The 16,703-nt window shown below is 33.0% G+C and overlaps 1 protein-coding gene across 1 annotated transcript in view; it reads left to right on the forward strand.

Moving 5' to 3' along the window:
• The first annotated feature begins 2,872 nt into the window (after positions 1-2,872).
• The window catches only part of LOC125066312 (cadherin-related tumor suppressor), a 105,543-nt gene continuing 91,712 nt past the window's right edge, over positions 2,873-16,703 (forward strand). Inside the window, exon 1 of the mRNA XM_047674354.1 lies at positions 2,873-8,026. Within this exon, the coding sequence (XP_047530310.1) occupies positions 2,873-8,026 (5,154 nt within the window). The remainder of the gene's footprint in view (positions 8,027-16,703) is intronic.

The following is a 16,703-nucleotide window of genomic DNA, read 5'->3' on the forward strand; positions in this document are numbered from 1 at the left end:
AAGTAGGATGTCGATGACCGGCTGGCGCCCCTACGTCGTCGTTGCGACTCAATATCTAGTAAAAATTGACATACATATTTTGAAATCGCATATCTCTATCTTCAGGCTTAAATGTAATGTGCATTTAACTAACTTCTGCAGTCGGTCGCCTATTAATGATACTAGAAGCTGACATATAAAAAAAATATGTACTTATATTTTTATTAGTTATCCCTTTTTGTTGTACGATTTTTTTAACTCAGAAATACATGTAGATATGTGATTTCATTGAGCGACATCATTTTATTATTTTTGATATTAAATATTTAAGTAAAGGTTTAATATTTAAAAGAAAAATATTGTGCTCGAAACAAGATTTTTCTTTTTGTATCATAAAGAGATAAGGACCGCGCTGATGTTAAAAATATAAATTTCTTTTTTAAAGATGGCTTTCTAAGAATCGTCACAATATTTTTATTTCTCGGAGACGCCTTTTCAATTGCAAGATCTCGATGCGTGTCTGCTTGTTACGTAACCTGGCGATAGTTTTGAAAGAGCTTCAGTTTCCATCGGCGTCGAATTTACTCACATAATATGTACTCGAAACTATGCTTCTAACGATGAGGCGCGCGCCGCGCCGTCCGTAGGCGGCAGCTGTTTTATTAATAAAAAATACGCTACGAAAAAATCGTTATCTATAATATACTTCAGATAGACATTGTATTTTACGAATAGGAATACTTCTAATATGATATCGTGAAATTTAAATATACTATATATGACTTACACTATATATAAAAAAAAATAAACCATACAATATTAAAAATAATCTCAACTACGTATGTAGGTGTAAATACGTAGGCGAGTAACTTTTATTTATGTTAATTAAGTTGTTCTTAATTAACCCTTTACAATTATGTGGGTTTATGCTTATAGCCCTTTAATATATTAAACGGAAAAACGTACTGCTGAAGGAAATTCAATTGAAATGACGTAATACGTGGTATTGTATTTTTTAGGTATGAACATCAAGTCAGCCAAGTATAGGACTCTTTCCATTCATGAGAATAAGTCCTTACGTCAGCACGTCCCGGAGGGAGGCACGCCCCCCCTCGGGTGTAACTGCTGGTGCGCTGAAAGTGGGGAGTGACGTCAAACCATTTCAGCAACAAGTGTTTCGAATGAAAATATAGTATGTGACGGTACATGTCTATTTTTAACCTTCCAAAAGAGGCCGCGTGCATATATTGCAATTGATCAATATCACACTAACTGACGGCAGTAGATATGTATATATATATACATATATATTTATATATATGGTACAAAATAAATTTTAATCGGACAGTCATTTATTTTTCATATATCCATTTTGTTGTCGGTCCATTATTCTAGTATTCATTTAATTTTGCAATTAAAATATTGTAACATATTTTAATGTAAACTTATTTACTACAGTATTATTGTATATAATATTACTATTTGAAACTATTTTCCGAAATATAAAAGCGATTCTTTGTTTCATTTCCTATTGAGTTTTTAAAACGAACACAGTAGCGCCATCTATTGGCAAGTTATGATATTAGCTTAAAAGTTAAGAGAGCAGCATACATTGAAATTACGCTACGCATTGTTGTTGAGCTTTTGGCATCTATTTTATCTAGATGGAGCTTTTATAACTTATAGCTTTTTAGACTTAACGGATTATATAAATATAATATATTTTGTTGCTTATATTATTATATAGTTTATTATTCATCCAAGAAATCAATTAAATTTTATTTGTAGTTTCTAAAAACTCATTTTAAACTGTATTTTAATTGAGCTTATTTTTGAATGGCTTTAAATTTATTGTTCTTATGTATAGATATATAATTACGTTAAAGTATATTATTTGCAACTCAACTTTCTTTTAATATAAAATTGTAAATTATAAACCAAAAAGCATAACTTTATCTCACTCCAGTAAAATGTAAGAGAAGGATATTGTGAAGAAGAGATTAGTTTTTATACCTTTCTTTGAAAAGACTTCAACGCGTTTCGATATTTTGCTTTATATTAATACATTGTTTTTTTTAATAAATGTTTTTCGCAGAACAATACAAGCGCATAATATATATATTCATATTATTTAATAGTTAATACACTTTTTACAGTAATATTTTAAAAATATTTAAAAAAAATTGTCTATCGTATATTTATATTTGTATATCTGAACGGGAATTATTTTTAAAATAAAAATAGAGGAAATCAAATAAAAATGATAACACGGTGCTTTTAAATAAAATGACAAATATTTTTAGAAGAAATGGGAAGTATAGAGTAATCTTGAACAACGAAATAAATAGTAGAATCCTTGGGCGGCCATTATCTTGGCATCATCATCCTACAGCCACGGTCGGAGCTTTTAAGGCTGCGGGGGAAGATCGGCGAGGAGCAGGGACGGCCGCGGGGCGTCAAAAAAGCCTCCGCCCGCTAGTACCGAGTCGAACGCGACGCAACTTGCATGTCGTTATAGTTGCGGTATATACACAACACAGTGAAAATAACTTGAAAGGATTGTGTTTAAGCATTGTGATATCTTAATTAAGTACAAGTTGTAAACATACTGTTCGTGAAGTACATAAATAAGTTATAAAAACGAATATTTTAGTTCTGTGACTGGTGTAGATAGTGAGTGTCACGTGTGTTTACGAATGAATGTGACGGCGTAGGCGCAACGGCGGGTCGCACTTTCTGTGAGATATTCGTGCTCGCGCAGGCCGTCGCGGCCATGTTGCATACCTGAAACGAGCGAGCGCGCGACACTGCGCGAACGGGACACAATAACCGCTTTAGTCACGGGGTACTTTCGCTGCAAGAGTCCTAACCTTGCAATGTTATCAACAGTGTCATGACTAGGATGGGGCGGTGGCACGTGGTGCTGGTCGCGCTGGCGCTGCTAACCGGCGCGGGCGCTGGCGCCGCCGCCGAACAGATGCAGTCTCGTGCCGTCGATACTGGAGTTGACCTTCGCGTACCCGAGGCTCAGCCTATTGGAACGATTGTCGGTAGAATCCCAACAAAACCTGGCTTTACATATCGCTTTAATGAACCGCCTAAAGAGTTTGTTCTTGATCCTTCATCGGGAGAAATCAGAACTAACTCGATACTTGACCGTGAAAGTGTAGATCGTTACGCATTTGTTGTTTTATCAAGTCAACCTACATATCCCATAGAAGTTAGACTGCGGGTAACGGACGTGAACGATAATTACCCGGAATTTCCTGAACCCATAATCGCTGTTGCGTTTTCCGAAAGTGCAGCGCCGGGAACTAAGTTATTGCTAGATGCTGCTACTGATAACGACTTGGGTGAAAATGGGATTACAAACGATTATAGAATAGTAGATGGTGATAATGAAGGAAAGTTTCGTTTAAATGTTACGGTAAATCCCAGTGGACAAACTTCGTATTTGCATTTAGAAACTACAGGAAAGTTAGATAGAGAAACGAATGATTTTTATACTTTAAATATATCAGCGCGTGATGGCGGAAATCCACCTAAGTACGGATATCTTCAAGTAAATGTATCTATTTTAGATGTAAATGATAATCCTCCTATTTTTGATCAAAGCGACTTTTCTGTGTCTCTAAATGAAAGTGTGCCTCCTGGAACGACCGTTCTTAAAGTAACTGCAACAGATAGTGATTTAGGTGATAACAGTAAAATAACTTACGAAGTAAGTGACACAGAAAAACAATTTGCAGTAGATCCAGAGTCGGGCGTTATAACAACTATCAAAAAATTAAATTGTCCAAAATATTGTAGTAATAAAACATGCAATATGACTTGTGTGCTAACAGTTATTGCAAAAGATCATGGAGTGCCTCGTCAGGATGCCCGAACGTATGTAACTGTTAATCTAATAGACGCCAATGATCATGATCCAGTTATAACATTTACTTATGTACCACCTACAGCTAGTTTTGCTACTGTTGATGAAAACGCGAAAAATGGGTCACTCGTAGCTGCCATTACAGTTACTGACTTAGACGCTGGTCTTAATGGTATAACTAGCGTTCATATTGTAGCAGGAAATGAACTAAATCATTTCCGATTAGAAAACTCAAGCAGTGTTTACATCGTTCATGTAAATGGTATTTTAGATAGAGAGGAAATAAGCAAATATAATTTAACTGTCGTTGCTACCGACAAAGGAATACCAGCAAGGACTGCTACATCATTTCTTGTTATTCATGTAAATGATGTAAATGACCATGAACCTGTATTTGAAAAATCAGAATATTCAACAGTTTTAAGTGAACTTGCTCCTTCCGGAACTTATGTAGCTGGCATAACAGCGACTGATGAAGATTCCGGAGTTAACGCTGAAATATTTTATGATTTTTACGATGGAAATCAACAACAATGGTTTTTGATCGATCATTTGACAGGATTAGTAACAACCAGATCTGCTTTAGATAGAGAAATACAGGGAACTGTTGAACTAAACGTATCAGCAAGGGATGGAGGTCCGAATCCAAAGTGGGCTTATACTAGATTAAAAATTACTATATTGGATGAAAATGATGAAGCACCATCTTTTCCACAATCTCAAATTAACGCTACTCTTCCAGAAAATGTGAAACCAATTAAAGAAATACTTATTTTGACTGCGTCTGACTATGACCAAGGAACTAATGGTTCTGTATCATATTATCTTTCTTCAAGTGTCGAAAGAAAATATCCAAACACATTTATACTTGATCCTATAACAGGGCAATTAAGTGCTGCAGCAGAACTAGATAGAGAAAAAATTTCTTTGTACGAAATTCAAGTGATTGCTAAGGATCAAGGATATCCCCCACAGTCATCAACTGCCACAGTATTTCTTAAAGTTCTCGACGTAAATGATAATGATCCTTTATTTTATCCTCAAAGATATTTTGAAAGTTTAAGGGAAGATGCAACTCTCGGTTCAAACATTCTTAGAGTCAATGCGTTGGATTTAGATGAAGGAGAAAATGCAAAAATTATATACAAGCTCGAAAGTGGAGGTGATGGCTATTTTGATATTGAGCCAATGACTGGTAACATTATATTACAAAAAGACTTTCGTAAAGCTCCCAAAGCACTTTACACGCTCCGAATATCCTGTAAAGACAAAGGTAACAGACGAGCTATGGAAGATGCATTTGTTGATATAATTAAATCTTCGTATCGAAAAAGCTTGGAGTTTGAAGGATATAATGGTTACAACTTTAAAATAATTGAAGATGAAGGAACATCAAAATTTCAGCTTGGTCGTTTTGTTGGCAAGGTTGGTACAAGGACATTTAGTGATTCGATGTTATATTACATAATGGAAGGTGATCCTAAACATGTTTTTAAAATAGATGAAAAAACGGGAACAATAACCACTGAATCTAATATTGACCGTGAAGATAAAATGACTTACCACTTAAAAATAATGGCTAAAAGTGGACAAGCTTTTGGCTTTACAACTGTTAATATCTCAGTTTTGGATGTAAATGATAATTACCCATATTTTATAGAAGGAAAAGATGATATTCACATACCGGAGAATATGGCAGTAGGTCAAGAAGTATATTTTGCCAGAGCAACTGATCGTGACTCAGGATCTAATCGAACAGTGTCTTATGCTTTAAATTACAATCCTGATAACATTTTTAGAATTTCTGAGACCACCGGCGTAATATATTTAAATAAGGCTATAACAAATGAACCAGGTTCTGTTTTATCCGTTGAAGTTACCGCATCTGATACCGGCAGACCTGTTCTTGCGACTAAACATACAATAACTGCTATTATAGACGACGTCAATGATCATACACCTGTATTTGATCATACTTCATATGAAACTTCCCTATTAGAATCTACCTATGTCAATACTAGATTTTTTGCAATATCAGCTACGGATGCTGATTTAGGTCCGAATGGCAGAATATCTTATTCTATTACTGAAGGAAATATGGATGGAAAGTTTGGCATATTTCCTGATGGTTATATTTATGTTAAAAATCCACTTGATAGAGAAGAGAGAGACTATTATTCTTTAACAATAACCGCATCTGATTACGGTAAACCCCCAAGATCATCGCAAGTTCCTGTTGTTATTCACGTTTTGGATGAAAATGATAACAGTCCACAGTTTACCAATACAACATTCATATTTAAAATAAAAGAAAATGAACCGCCTGATACTTTTGTAGGTAAATTGACAGCAACGGACAAAGATATAGGGCGTAATGCTGAATTGACATTTAGTTTACCTATTGCTCAAAGTGACTTTAGAATTGATTCTAGAAATGGCTTTATTAAGACCCTAAAATCCTTCGACAGAGAAAATTTAGCCCAAAATTCTGGTCAAAATTATATCACATTGACAGTTACTGTAAGTGACAATGGTAAGATAAAACTCTCAGACTCTGTTAGAGTAACCATATATATAACGGACGTCAATGATAACGCACCTATATTTACACGAACGCCTTATTCCGTTGATGTATCTGAAGGGACGGCGGTAGGAGCCTCCATTATGAGAGTATATTCTTCTGATGCAGATGAAGGCCTTAACGGAGATATTTACTACAAATTGATAGGAGGTGATGATATGGGAAAATTTATGCTGGACGAAGCAACTGGCCAACTATTTATTAACAAGCCTTTAGACCGCGAGAGTGTAGATCATTATGTTCTCACAATATTGGCACAAGATTCAGGACAGGATGTACGGCTTTCTTCTAGCACAACAATAAGCGTGGATGTACTTGATGAAAACGATAACGCACCGACATTTTCCCAGACACAGATGAAAGTTTCAGTCTTAGAAACGGAACCAATTAATAAAAAAATTATACAATTTTATGCAAATGATGCTGATTTAGGTATAAACAACGAAGTACAATTTTCTATTTCATCAGGTAATAGGAAAGAAACCTTTTTTATTGACAGCTATTCCGGTGAATTATTTCTTCATAAACATTTAGATTACGAAGACTTGACTTCTTACATTTTAAACATAACTGCTACTGATAATGGAAGCCCAAGTCTTTCATCGAGTATTTCATTTGTGGTTAATGTTATAGATGCAAATGACAATGCGCCTGTATTCACTAATACTGCTATTGTACGACAAATACGAGAAGGTATTCCTACACATACTCCTATAGTAACAGTGACAGCCGAAGACCCAGATTCAGGATTGAATGGTAAAGTTTATTACTCGATCACACATCAAGATCCAAATGATGGTAGACGGCATTTTGCAATAAATAACATAACAGGTGTCATCCATACTTTATTACCTATTGACAGAGAGAGTATTGACACATTTAGAATAACTGTTGTAGCGTATGACAGAGCTGAACCACCTTCAACTAGATTATCTGCAGAAAAACTTGTAACTGTTATTGTAGAAGATATAAACGACAATGCACCTGTTTTTGTTTCTATGAATGCTGCTGTAATTAACTCTGCTCGCTTAGGCCGAAGTATGAGCCATGGAATATTTATTATGAACGTTTTAGCACGTGATCTCGATTCTGGAACGAACGGACTAGTTACTTATAAATTGATTCATGGTGGTAATGACATATTTGACTTACATAGAAGTAATGGGGCGTTAACATTGCGATATCCTCCCGCTATGCCAGATGCCAGGTGGAATCTGGTCATTAAAGCGACAGATGAAGCTGTGTTGAGTGAGCAAAAAAGTACAGAAACTTATTTGACTGTTATCATGGGTGGAATGGAGTTAGAAGGCATTACATGGACAAATGTAGGGTCTATTTCAGTAGCTGAAAACGAACAAGCTGGAACTGCTGTGTTAAATTTGACTAATAACTATAAAGCGGGATTAGAGTATTACATAGTGAATGTGACTGGTGATAATAAACAAGTGGACAGGTTATTTGATATAGATTCGTCATTAGGAATCTTATCGACGGCAGTTTCATTGGACAGAGAAGCTGGCGTTGACAGATATGAAGTGGAAATTTGTGCTGTATCGACGGGTTCACCGCTGCAATCCACGATGACAAAGGTAAATTACAATATATAATTTTTCATTTTGAATGTACAAATATATTAAATCGTTAAAAAGCGCTAACAAGAGTGCACCCCTCTGACAGATGTCATGATCAAAATACCAATGTTATGTAGTATAAATATGGGTACGCTTTATTTACTTATTTTAAAGCAGGCAATCCAATTAACTTCGCACAATCGTCGGTGGAAGACAAAACATCGGCACCGTACTGTTGTTAAAATAAAAATAAATTTAAAACGAATGCTCGTTAGCGTACGTCGGCTTGCGGACTCTAATCGGAGACTCTAAATTAACGATAAGCTGCGTCTCGCAACGATATCACAACATTCGTTCTGAAACCTTCTAAAGATTAAACGAAACATGGATTTTATTTGTAATTCGTTTCGTGTAATGCCAATATTAGCTAAAAATGAAGTACACATTAATACGAAATACATTTAAAGTATGTTACTTACAATTTAAATAATATCAATTATATTGTTCTCTAAAAATCTAAATCTAAATTCGACAACAGACACAGAAATAACTCTTTTTATCTATCAAATATATTATATCTTTTAAATTCTGGTGATTATAAACAAGTGGGCAGGTTATTTGATATTATATATTATATTATCGTTTTAAAATTCTTGCATAAAATATAAACGAATGCTATACTTAAAAAAATATATCGTAATTGTCACCTAAGTTGATCAAATTTTGTTCAGGCACACACATATAATTTTTATTAATATTAATAATTATACGAACTATATAAAAATATAAATATTCAAACATACATATAATCATATCGTTGTGTGTGTGTTATGTTATTTTGCGTATGCTTCCTACAATACTGTAGTCCCCATTATATTCATGTATAATAAAATTGCTTAAATTTATTTGTGACAACTATCCTATGATTTGTGGAAACCTTTTTATGTAAACTACGAGTAGTTATGAAAGATTACAGAAATGTTCCATACGTTTGTGTAAACTTTTTCTAGAAGCAGAAGTCTAGAATAATTTGTTGAGTACGAATTTTATTACCTTTCTTGCACTCGAATAAAACTGAAACCTGTAGTATTTTCAATATAATGAAGACAGTACTATAATTGTATGTATATGTACATAAAATAAAATAATCGTTGAATATTTCACGTTTTATCAAATTTAAATTTTAAATTGTCACCTGAATATTTTTTTAGTTAGTAAGGGTTAGGATAAAGTTTAACTTTTTTATTGAACATAAAGAGTAAAATCGTTTTTAAGTATATTTGTAAATTCACTTGAGAAGACGTTCAACGATATTTTTATTTTTTTAACACCAAAATACGAAAGGTCGTATTTATGATACGAGAATACTTTTATTAATTCAATTCTACCTTGAATGCAAATATGCGAACCAAAGTAAATTTTTAATACCTATGTAAAATATGAAGTAATTCAATTGTTATATGAAAAATAAAAGGCTTAGATTGGTAACAAAATGTATCTTTGTGGGATATTTTTAGTTAGATTCTAGATACAAAGATATTTTTCCCTGATTTCACGTTTATTTAATTGACAATCAGATTTTTGTGATCAAATGAAATGTGTAAACAATTTCTTATGTTATACACTGCCATCTATGGGATCTAAGATAAATCTCACGCTTGTGCGCTATATAATACGTTTTATCTAGTTTCTACCAGTTACTGCTCGCAGTTCCCACGTGGAGGGAGTGGTCTGCAGATGTAAGGGATAAAAAGTAACCACATATAGGTTACTTTTTTACTGTTCAAGGCTATAATCTATCACAATGCCAAATTTTGTCTATATTGGTTCAGCCGCCCTGGTGTGATTGAGCAAACTTCCAACTATCGAAACTTTTGTATTCCTAATATCAGTAAAAAAAAACTTCTAGAGCTATCGATTATCACATATATTTCCGTATTATAATTTATATAAATATATAAAGTAACCTTTTGATATATTATTTTATTATTGACGGTATGTTGTTTATGTAAAACCTTTTAGCACAGTTCTTTATTGGATTCGATCGGATACTTGTCAATTAATAATTAAATCATCTTTTATTTTGGTGGCATGAGATAATCATCTTCAAGTGTTTGTTTCTATAGTTGAATATATTGCATCGTTTTTTCACTTAAAATGGTTGTTATTAGTACTGGTGGGCTTAAATAAATAAAATGAAAACAAAAAATATTCAGAAATTAATTGCAAAAAATTAATTTTTATTAATGTTTATATCTATCGTACTTATGTTTGTTAAAATTATTCATATAATTATGAAAAAAAATTGTATTAGTACTTTATAACTGATTATGGGACGATGAAACCCGCCCTTTGTGTAACACTTTGAATGTATAAAAAATAACAAGATTTTTAAAATACTTAGGACAGTTCATTCACTTTAACACTTCGGTTTCGAGGTTATTGACCTTTAAGTGATGAGTGTCACTCTTAATACAAATTTTATTTTGATATAGTGGCATTTTTTCGCACGTTTCGACTGTAACGCCTTATGAGAAAAGTATTTTTTATGATTATCGATTTCGATTTTATATTTCGGATACATATTTTATGACATAATATATTACTAAATATTTTAGCAGAAACACGTTTGTGGATATTTTCTTATAACAATATTTGAGCACAAATTGCATTACTTTTTTTTTTAATTGATACATTATTTACACGATAACCATTATGACGCATACGTTATATTAATGAGTTACACCTTCTCATAAACACTATTACCGTTATTTCCCAACGCTGAATGTTTACATTCAGATGTATGAACATAAACAAAAACATACGAATATGTTTCTACCAAGATTTTATTTAACATGGGACATGAAATGACTCATAGACGTCAATATTAACCGAAGATTATGGGTTCAAACCCAGATACTCTGATGAATATTCATGTGTTTAATTTGTGCTTATAATTCATCTTGTTCTCGGCGGTGAAAGACACGTGTACATGTGCATCCACAGACATAATTTTCGGAAGCATTGTGGAATAAGTAAGAGATTTACTGGTCGTTACTTTAAGGTTTTTACAACTTTAAGTGTGTCATAGATTTGTATCGTATGAGTTAATTATCTTATTAAATATTTTCCTATGTGCTGACTGCGCTTCGCAACTATGGCATGAGATTAAGCGATAAAATAACCTCGTATAAAACGGTTAAGGAAGTAACATTTGTTTAGTGCCGTCTTCTAGTCATCTTTAAATCACCCGACGTTATTTCAAATATTCCCTGCCTCACGATGGAATCCTTAGTCTTGTAAAATGCACGTCCTGTAAGTGTTATTTGATTTTATATAAATAAATTAAAGTACTTACTATATAGTATTTACTATATTTATTTGTATACTCGTATATTATTTTAATCACTGTTTAGTATTTTTATAGGATTTATACATATATATATATAATGGAATTAAACTATATTTTTAAACCATACTTTTATTACTGTATACATTATATATGAAATCCTATGAGTTTTGATGTCTCCACTAACCACTAGATTATCTAATATAAAAAATCTCTAACTTTATTAAATTGAATACAAATATAATATAGGGTATATTATATTAGTATTATAACCTTCTAGAACTAATCACCAATTTACACTGAAAACCCCATTAAAAATAATAGAGTACCAAACAGACAGACGCGAAATTAGATAGTTCTTTATACTATTCAATAAAAATTAGGATTAGTGAGCGATCGATTGTTAAAATACGATCATATTAAAAAGTATCGGTTTAAGGTAGCCCGGGTAGAGGGTGACTATCATCCGACATCGAAAGCGCATTAGGGCGCCAAGCTGCATTCCCTCCTCTGATTTATGCAATGTGCTCCCGCCGGCGCGGGCATCGACACCCGCCTTAATGAACGTACAAGTTACGTTATACTGTGAAATAGCTTTCATTATTTCACGCCAATACTAATAGACTTGTGTCTATGATTTGAAGTATTTTGTGCCGTTTAACTTCGACTCCGTCGTTAGTTAAGTGTTTATTGATTTTTTATCGTAATGACCATTTTATTGTTGTAACAGAATAAGATATTGTTGTTGTAATTGTCTTGTATGTAAATTTTATTTATGAACAAAGGTTGAATGTTATTTTTAAACGTACTCGCATCACATTTTTTATACAATCACGTTAATGTTATTCGGATTTTAATCTTTCAAAGCGGTAATAAAGTAATACGAATCCAGTCAATTTACATTTGACTTTTTATATCTGTACATAAACCATTTATAGTAAAATAAACAACAATAAGGAGATTGTCTTTAAATTGCCGATATAGAGTCGGGCATTTTAACTTATTAATGTTTCAGTTTTTATCAAGCAATTTATTGGTCGGGACGAACGTGCTCGTTGGGAGAAAACTTTGTATGTTAAATCAGAGTTTATTTCAACCTACGTTACGTCGTCTAATGCGTTTTGAGGCGCAATTGATAACGACTTTGGGTGGCGCGTCCTCTAAAAGCCTTATCGGAGAAAAAAGTCACTTAGGTACCTAATACTTTTCGTCTTCGATCTGGATAAGGAATGAAGGCATTTAGATGTTTTTTATCCGGTGCAATTTTTATACCTAATTATTTTAAAAGTACTCAAATGTAATAATACGATAATACCGAATGCTTTGTATATTTCTAGTGTTTTTTTTTTTAATTATTATAAAGAGTATGGTGTAACGTATATCGTTCAAAAGAAGCCGTAGATGTTCATAATAATTTCAAAATAATAAAAGAAAAAATCAGCCCAGGAGGAAATGGCCCAGTAGCTATAGCACTTGAATCTTAACCGAAGATTGCGGATTCAAACCAGCACCATTGATTCATCTTGTTCTCCTGTATAAAGGAAAACTCCGCGAGGAAGCCTCAAGTGTCGGTTGATATTAGGGCACATGTGTGTCTGCTTTTGAAAATAATATTACTTGGTATTAGGTCCCGTCTGGGTTGGTACCACCCACTCATCATATTCTAAAGCTATGCCGCAATACTTCGTATTGCTGTGTTCCGGTTTGAAGGCTGAGCCAGTATACTAGTGACTACATAAATATATAACATCTCAGTTCCCAAGGCTGTTGGCGTAGTAGTATGAGAAATAATTAATATTTCTTACAGTACCAATATCTATAGGCAGAGGTGACCACTAAACATCAGTTAGCCGATTTGCGAGTCATCTACTTATATGAAAAAAAAGAGATACTGTATACTTCTTACTACTAAGTAAGAAGTACTAGTCTAAACTACTGATCCGAATTTGATAAAATTTGTATGAAACAAACTTGAATACTAAGAAAGAACGTAGATAAATTTTTATGCCTCGTTAAATATAAAAAAGTAGCAATATGTCCTGAAGTCAAAGCCCAAAAAAAAGAGCGAACCCACGGCCGTTACCGTACCGTTTGATTTAGGCCTTTAACACACGTATGTCATTAAATATGAGGATAAGTCTTTATGCAGAACGTAATACTGTCGAGATAGTTCAATTAGCTCAATTCAGTCGTGCGATCGAATTAGAAAACTATTCGTCTCGGAGAGAGTTGATCGAGCCTCGACCTGTTCATCTACAGCGTGCTCTTATAATGAAGTGTATTAAAAACGTCTGATCAAGTAGAGTTTCTCGGAAAATAGCACACTTAGTTGATTACTATTAATGTAGATATTACTCTTAATCATTGAATTAGATTTGAGGCAATTTTAATATTTACTTTAATTGTTCACGCAGGGAATATTAGGTAGAAAACCGGGTTATGTGGTATTCTTGTCCACTAAACTCCTTGTGATAACAGCTATATTATCTTACGGTCTAACGGGAAATTTATAATTATTTATGATATTTAAAAATTCGGATTTAAATTTACTTTTTTTGTAGTTTTATTTTTATATGGCAACTTGCAGCAGGTGTTAACTTAGTTCGTATTATAAACATATCTTATTTTGATTTAAATTAGCGTCTATATAATTTTCCAATATCAAGAGCAATCACAACATTATAATAGATTATTCTCGAACAGTCTACTGTGCCCCTTTCTTATCACTGTTGATTGTAGAGTCCAATGATGCATGACCTCCTTCGTCGCTGGATGTCGTTCACAAATAGTTAAGCGGGGTCCCGTATTAGTGACTGTCACAGATCTTGTTTAATTGGACGCCAATACGTGTGTATTCATGTGAAGCTGAACCGGTTTGTGCTTGGTTTGATGCTTTCTACGTCATACATTGCCGTTAATGTATTAGCAAGTAAACCATAGCGTAATGTATGCAGTTTGAAGTTCTATGAAGTTTATTATGATTTGTGTATCATTGGCGAAGGTGTGATGGGAGTTTAGTAGAAGCGGGCTTGTACCTGTCGCTTATATTATCCCGTACATTTAAATTAAAGATCTGCTTAGAATATTGAGTGGTCATATAACTTAATAAGTTAAGTAACAGCTTGTTTATATTTCTTGAGGAGGTTTGATGATTATTTCACCACGCCGCTCCACACATGTAGCAGATTTTCATTCGACCAATTCGACAAATTCATTCATTCACCGCCGAGCACGAGGATTACAAACAGATGTACATGAAAATATAACGGCCCTTGCCTGGATTCGAACCTTTAATCTTTAATTAAGATTCGCTTGTTCTAAACATCTCGACTTAATAAGACTTTAGTCGAAATTCGTCGGTTCGAGGTCTTCGTTTGCAGTCATATTAATTGTGATGTTAGATACTTAGCGCGTTTTAGATTAAGAATCTGTGAATCGCGTGAGAGAGGAAAGGCGTCGCTTCAATAGAGCAATGTCTAGCCTGTTATTTACTGCTTTTGCGATTCATGGCAGCGGAGGACAGCAAAAGTTTTATCAAAGTTGCGATAAAGCGTACAAGCATAAAACTTAGCAAAGCGTAATTCATTAGTATGTAAAATAATACTGGGAATTGAATTAATATGTAAACTTAAACTCATGACAACATTAATTGTTATAACGTATCACAGACAAACTTTTTTTTTTTTAAAAAAAGAATAGGATATCGCCTCAAATAAGATACTTTTTTCTTTGGGTGTAACCGTAAATGTTTGAATATTATCATAATTCATATAATTTTAGACAAAACTAAAAATAATAAAAAACATCTGTTTTAGTATATATGCAGGCATTTTTAATAATTATTTTGATTGTATAAAGTCAAATTGTTTTATTATTATTTAAAAAATGTAATGGTTGATTTAATAATTTATATTCAATATTGTTATCCAGGCTTTCTATGTGCGCTATAATATAGTTATATAAATATAGCTTAAAGTAGCTTGAAGCAGTAGAGCTTAAAAGCGTAGCCAATGTAGCGTACCAATAAAAATAGTTATGAATTTTAGTTAAATAGATTTAGAATACAAAAAACACTTACAATTTGATAACGACCTTTTTTAAAGTCTTCTATCTCATTAAATTATTCAAAAAAGCGGAATTTTATAAAATATGCAACAAAAGAGCATTAAAAAGAATCTTTATTACATTGTGTTATTTGAGGCAAGGATCAAATAAATATACATATTTATGTTTGAATTATACGCAAAACACAAACATTACAGAGATAGAATTAAAAAACGTAAATCGAAATTAAAATAAAAGCCCGCTCAATTCGGTACACGAAAAATAATATACATATACGACCTTATTTTTGAAACGTATGTCGAACGATATTTATATCTATTAAAATTCAAGAATATTTTTTTTTTCATCGCGTTCAGTAAGTTATTTAAAACAATGTATTATCGCGACTTTTATTTGAGTTATATATATACATGTGTGATTAGTCATGCACGTTTTAATTATAAATAAAAAGTTATCAACGACTTTCAAAAAAATTACGATTTCCCGCCATTTAAAATTAAAATATATCCAATTAACATACCAAGCTATTCATTGAGATATATTTGATAAAAATGTTCATTAAAATTCTCGTACCTAAATTCCGTAGAGTAAATTAGTCTATTGAGTTAAAAGTACTAAGACTTTGTTAAAGAGCGAAAGTTAAAGAAACTAAAAATGAATTTCGGATATAAAGTATCCGTTTTTAGTTTAAAATCGTCAGTTTCAATTTCAACGTAATCACAAAAAATAAACAAGAATATGTATTTCCGTTTCACGTAAATTAATACGTTTTTTTTTTTCATAATTAATATTTTATCGCACAAACCTTTTAGGTTGCGCAAAGTTATTAAATGGACATTACTGTCACCTGTAACTTAGGGCTTGCAAACCTTACGCCTCCGCGACGTTTCAGCGCAAAATTGATTCCCTGATGGTATCTAACCTCCCGAGGGAACGGTGGATAAATAAATACTTTACGATAATCTACCGAGATCTGAGACAGGCCAGAATTACAGCACGCCGGATATATTATTGCATTTTAATTCCGTGCCCGACACTCCTCCGTCGCATTACGCTGGTATATGATTTACCGCGGTATTGTATATATACCTAAATTTTAAGGCCGTAATGAGCGTGCAGGCCCGATCTTGATTTCACGCGTTTGTACTCTTTCTTACTAAATAACAATTAAGTTTTGACGTTACATATAATTAATTATTCGGTATTATTGATATTTTGAAAAGTCGATGTTGATTGATATCCATAATCCTACACATCAATTACTGTGCTGTTTATGATTTG

The sequence above is a fragment of the Vanessa atalanta genome, chromosome 9 (assembly GCF_905147765.1).
Source record: "Vanessa atalanta chromosome 9, ilVanAtal1.2, whole genome shotgun sequence".
NCBI lineage: Eukaryota > Metazoa > Arthropoda > Insecta > Lepidoptera > Nymphalidae > Vanessa > Vanessa atalanta.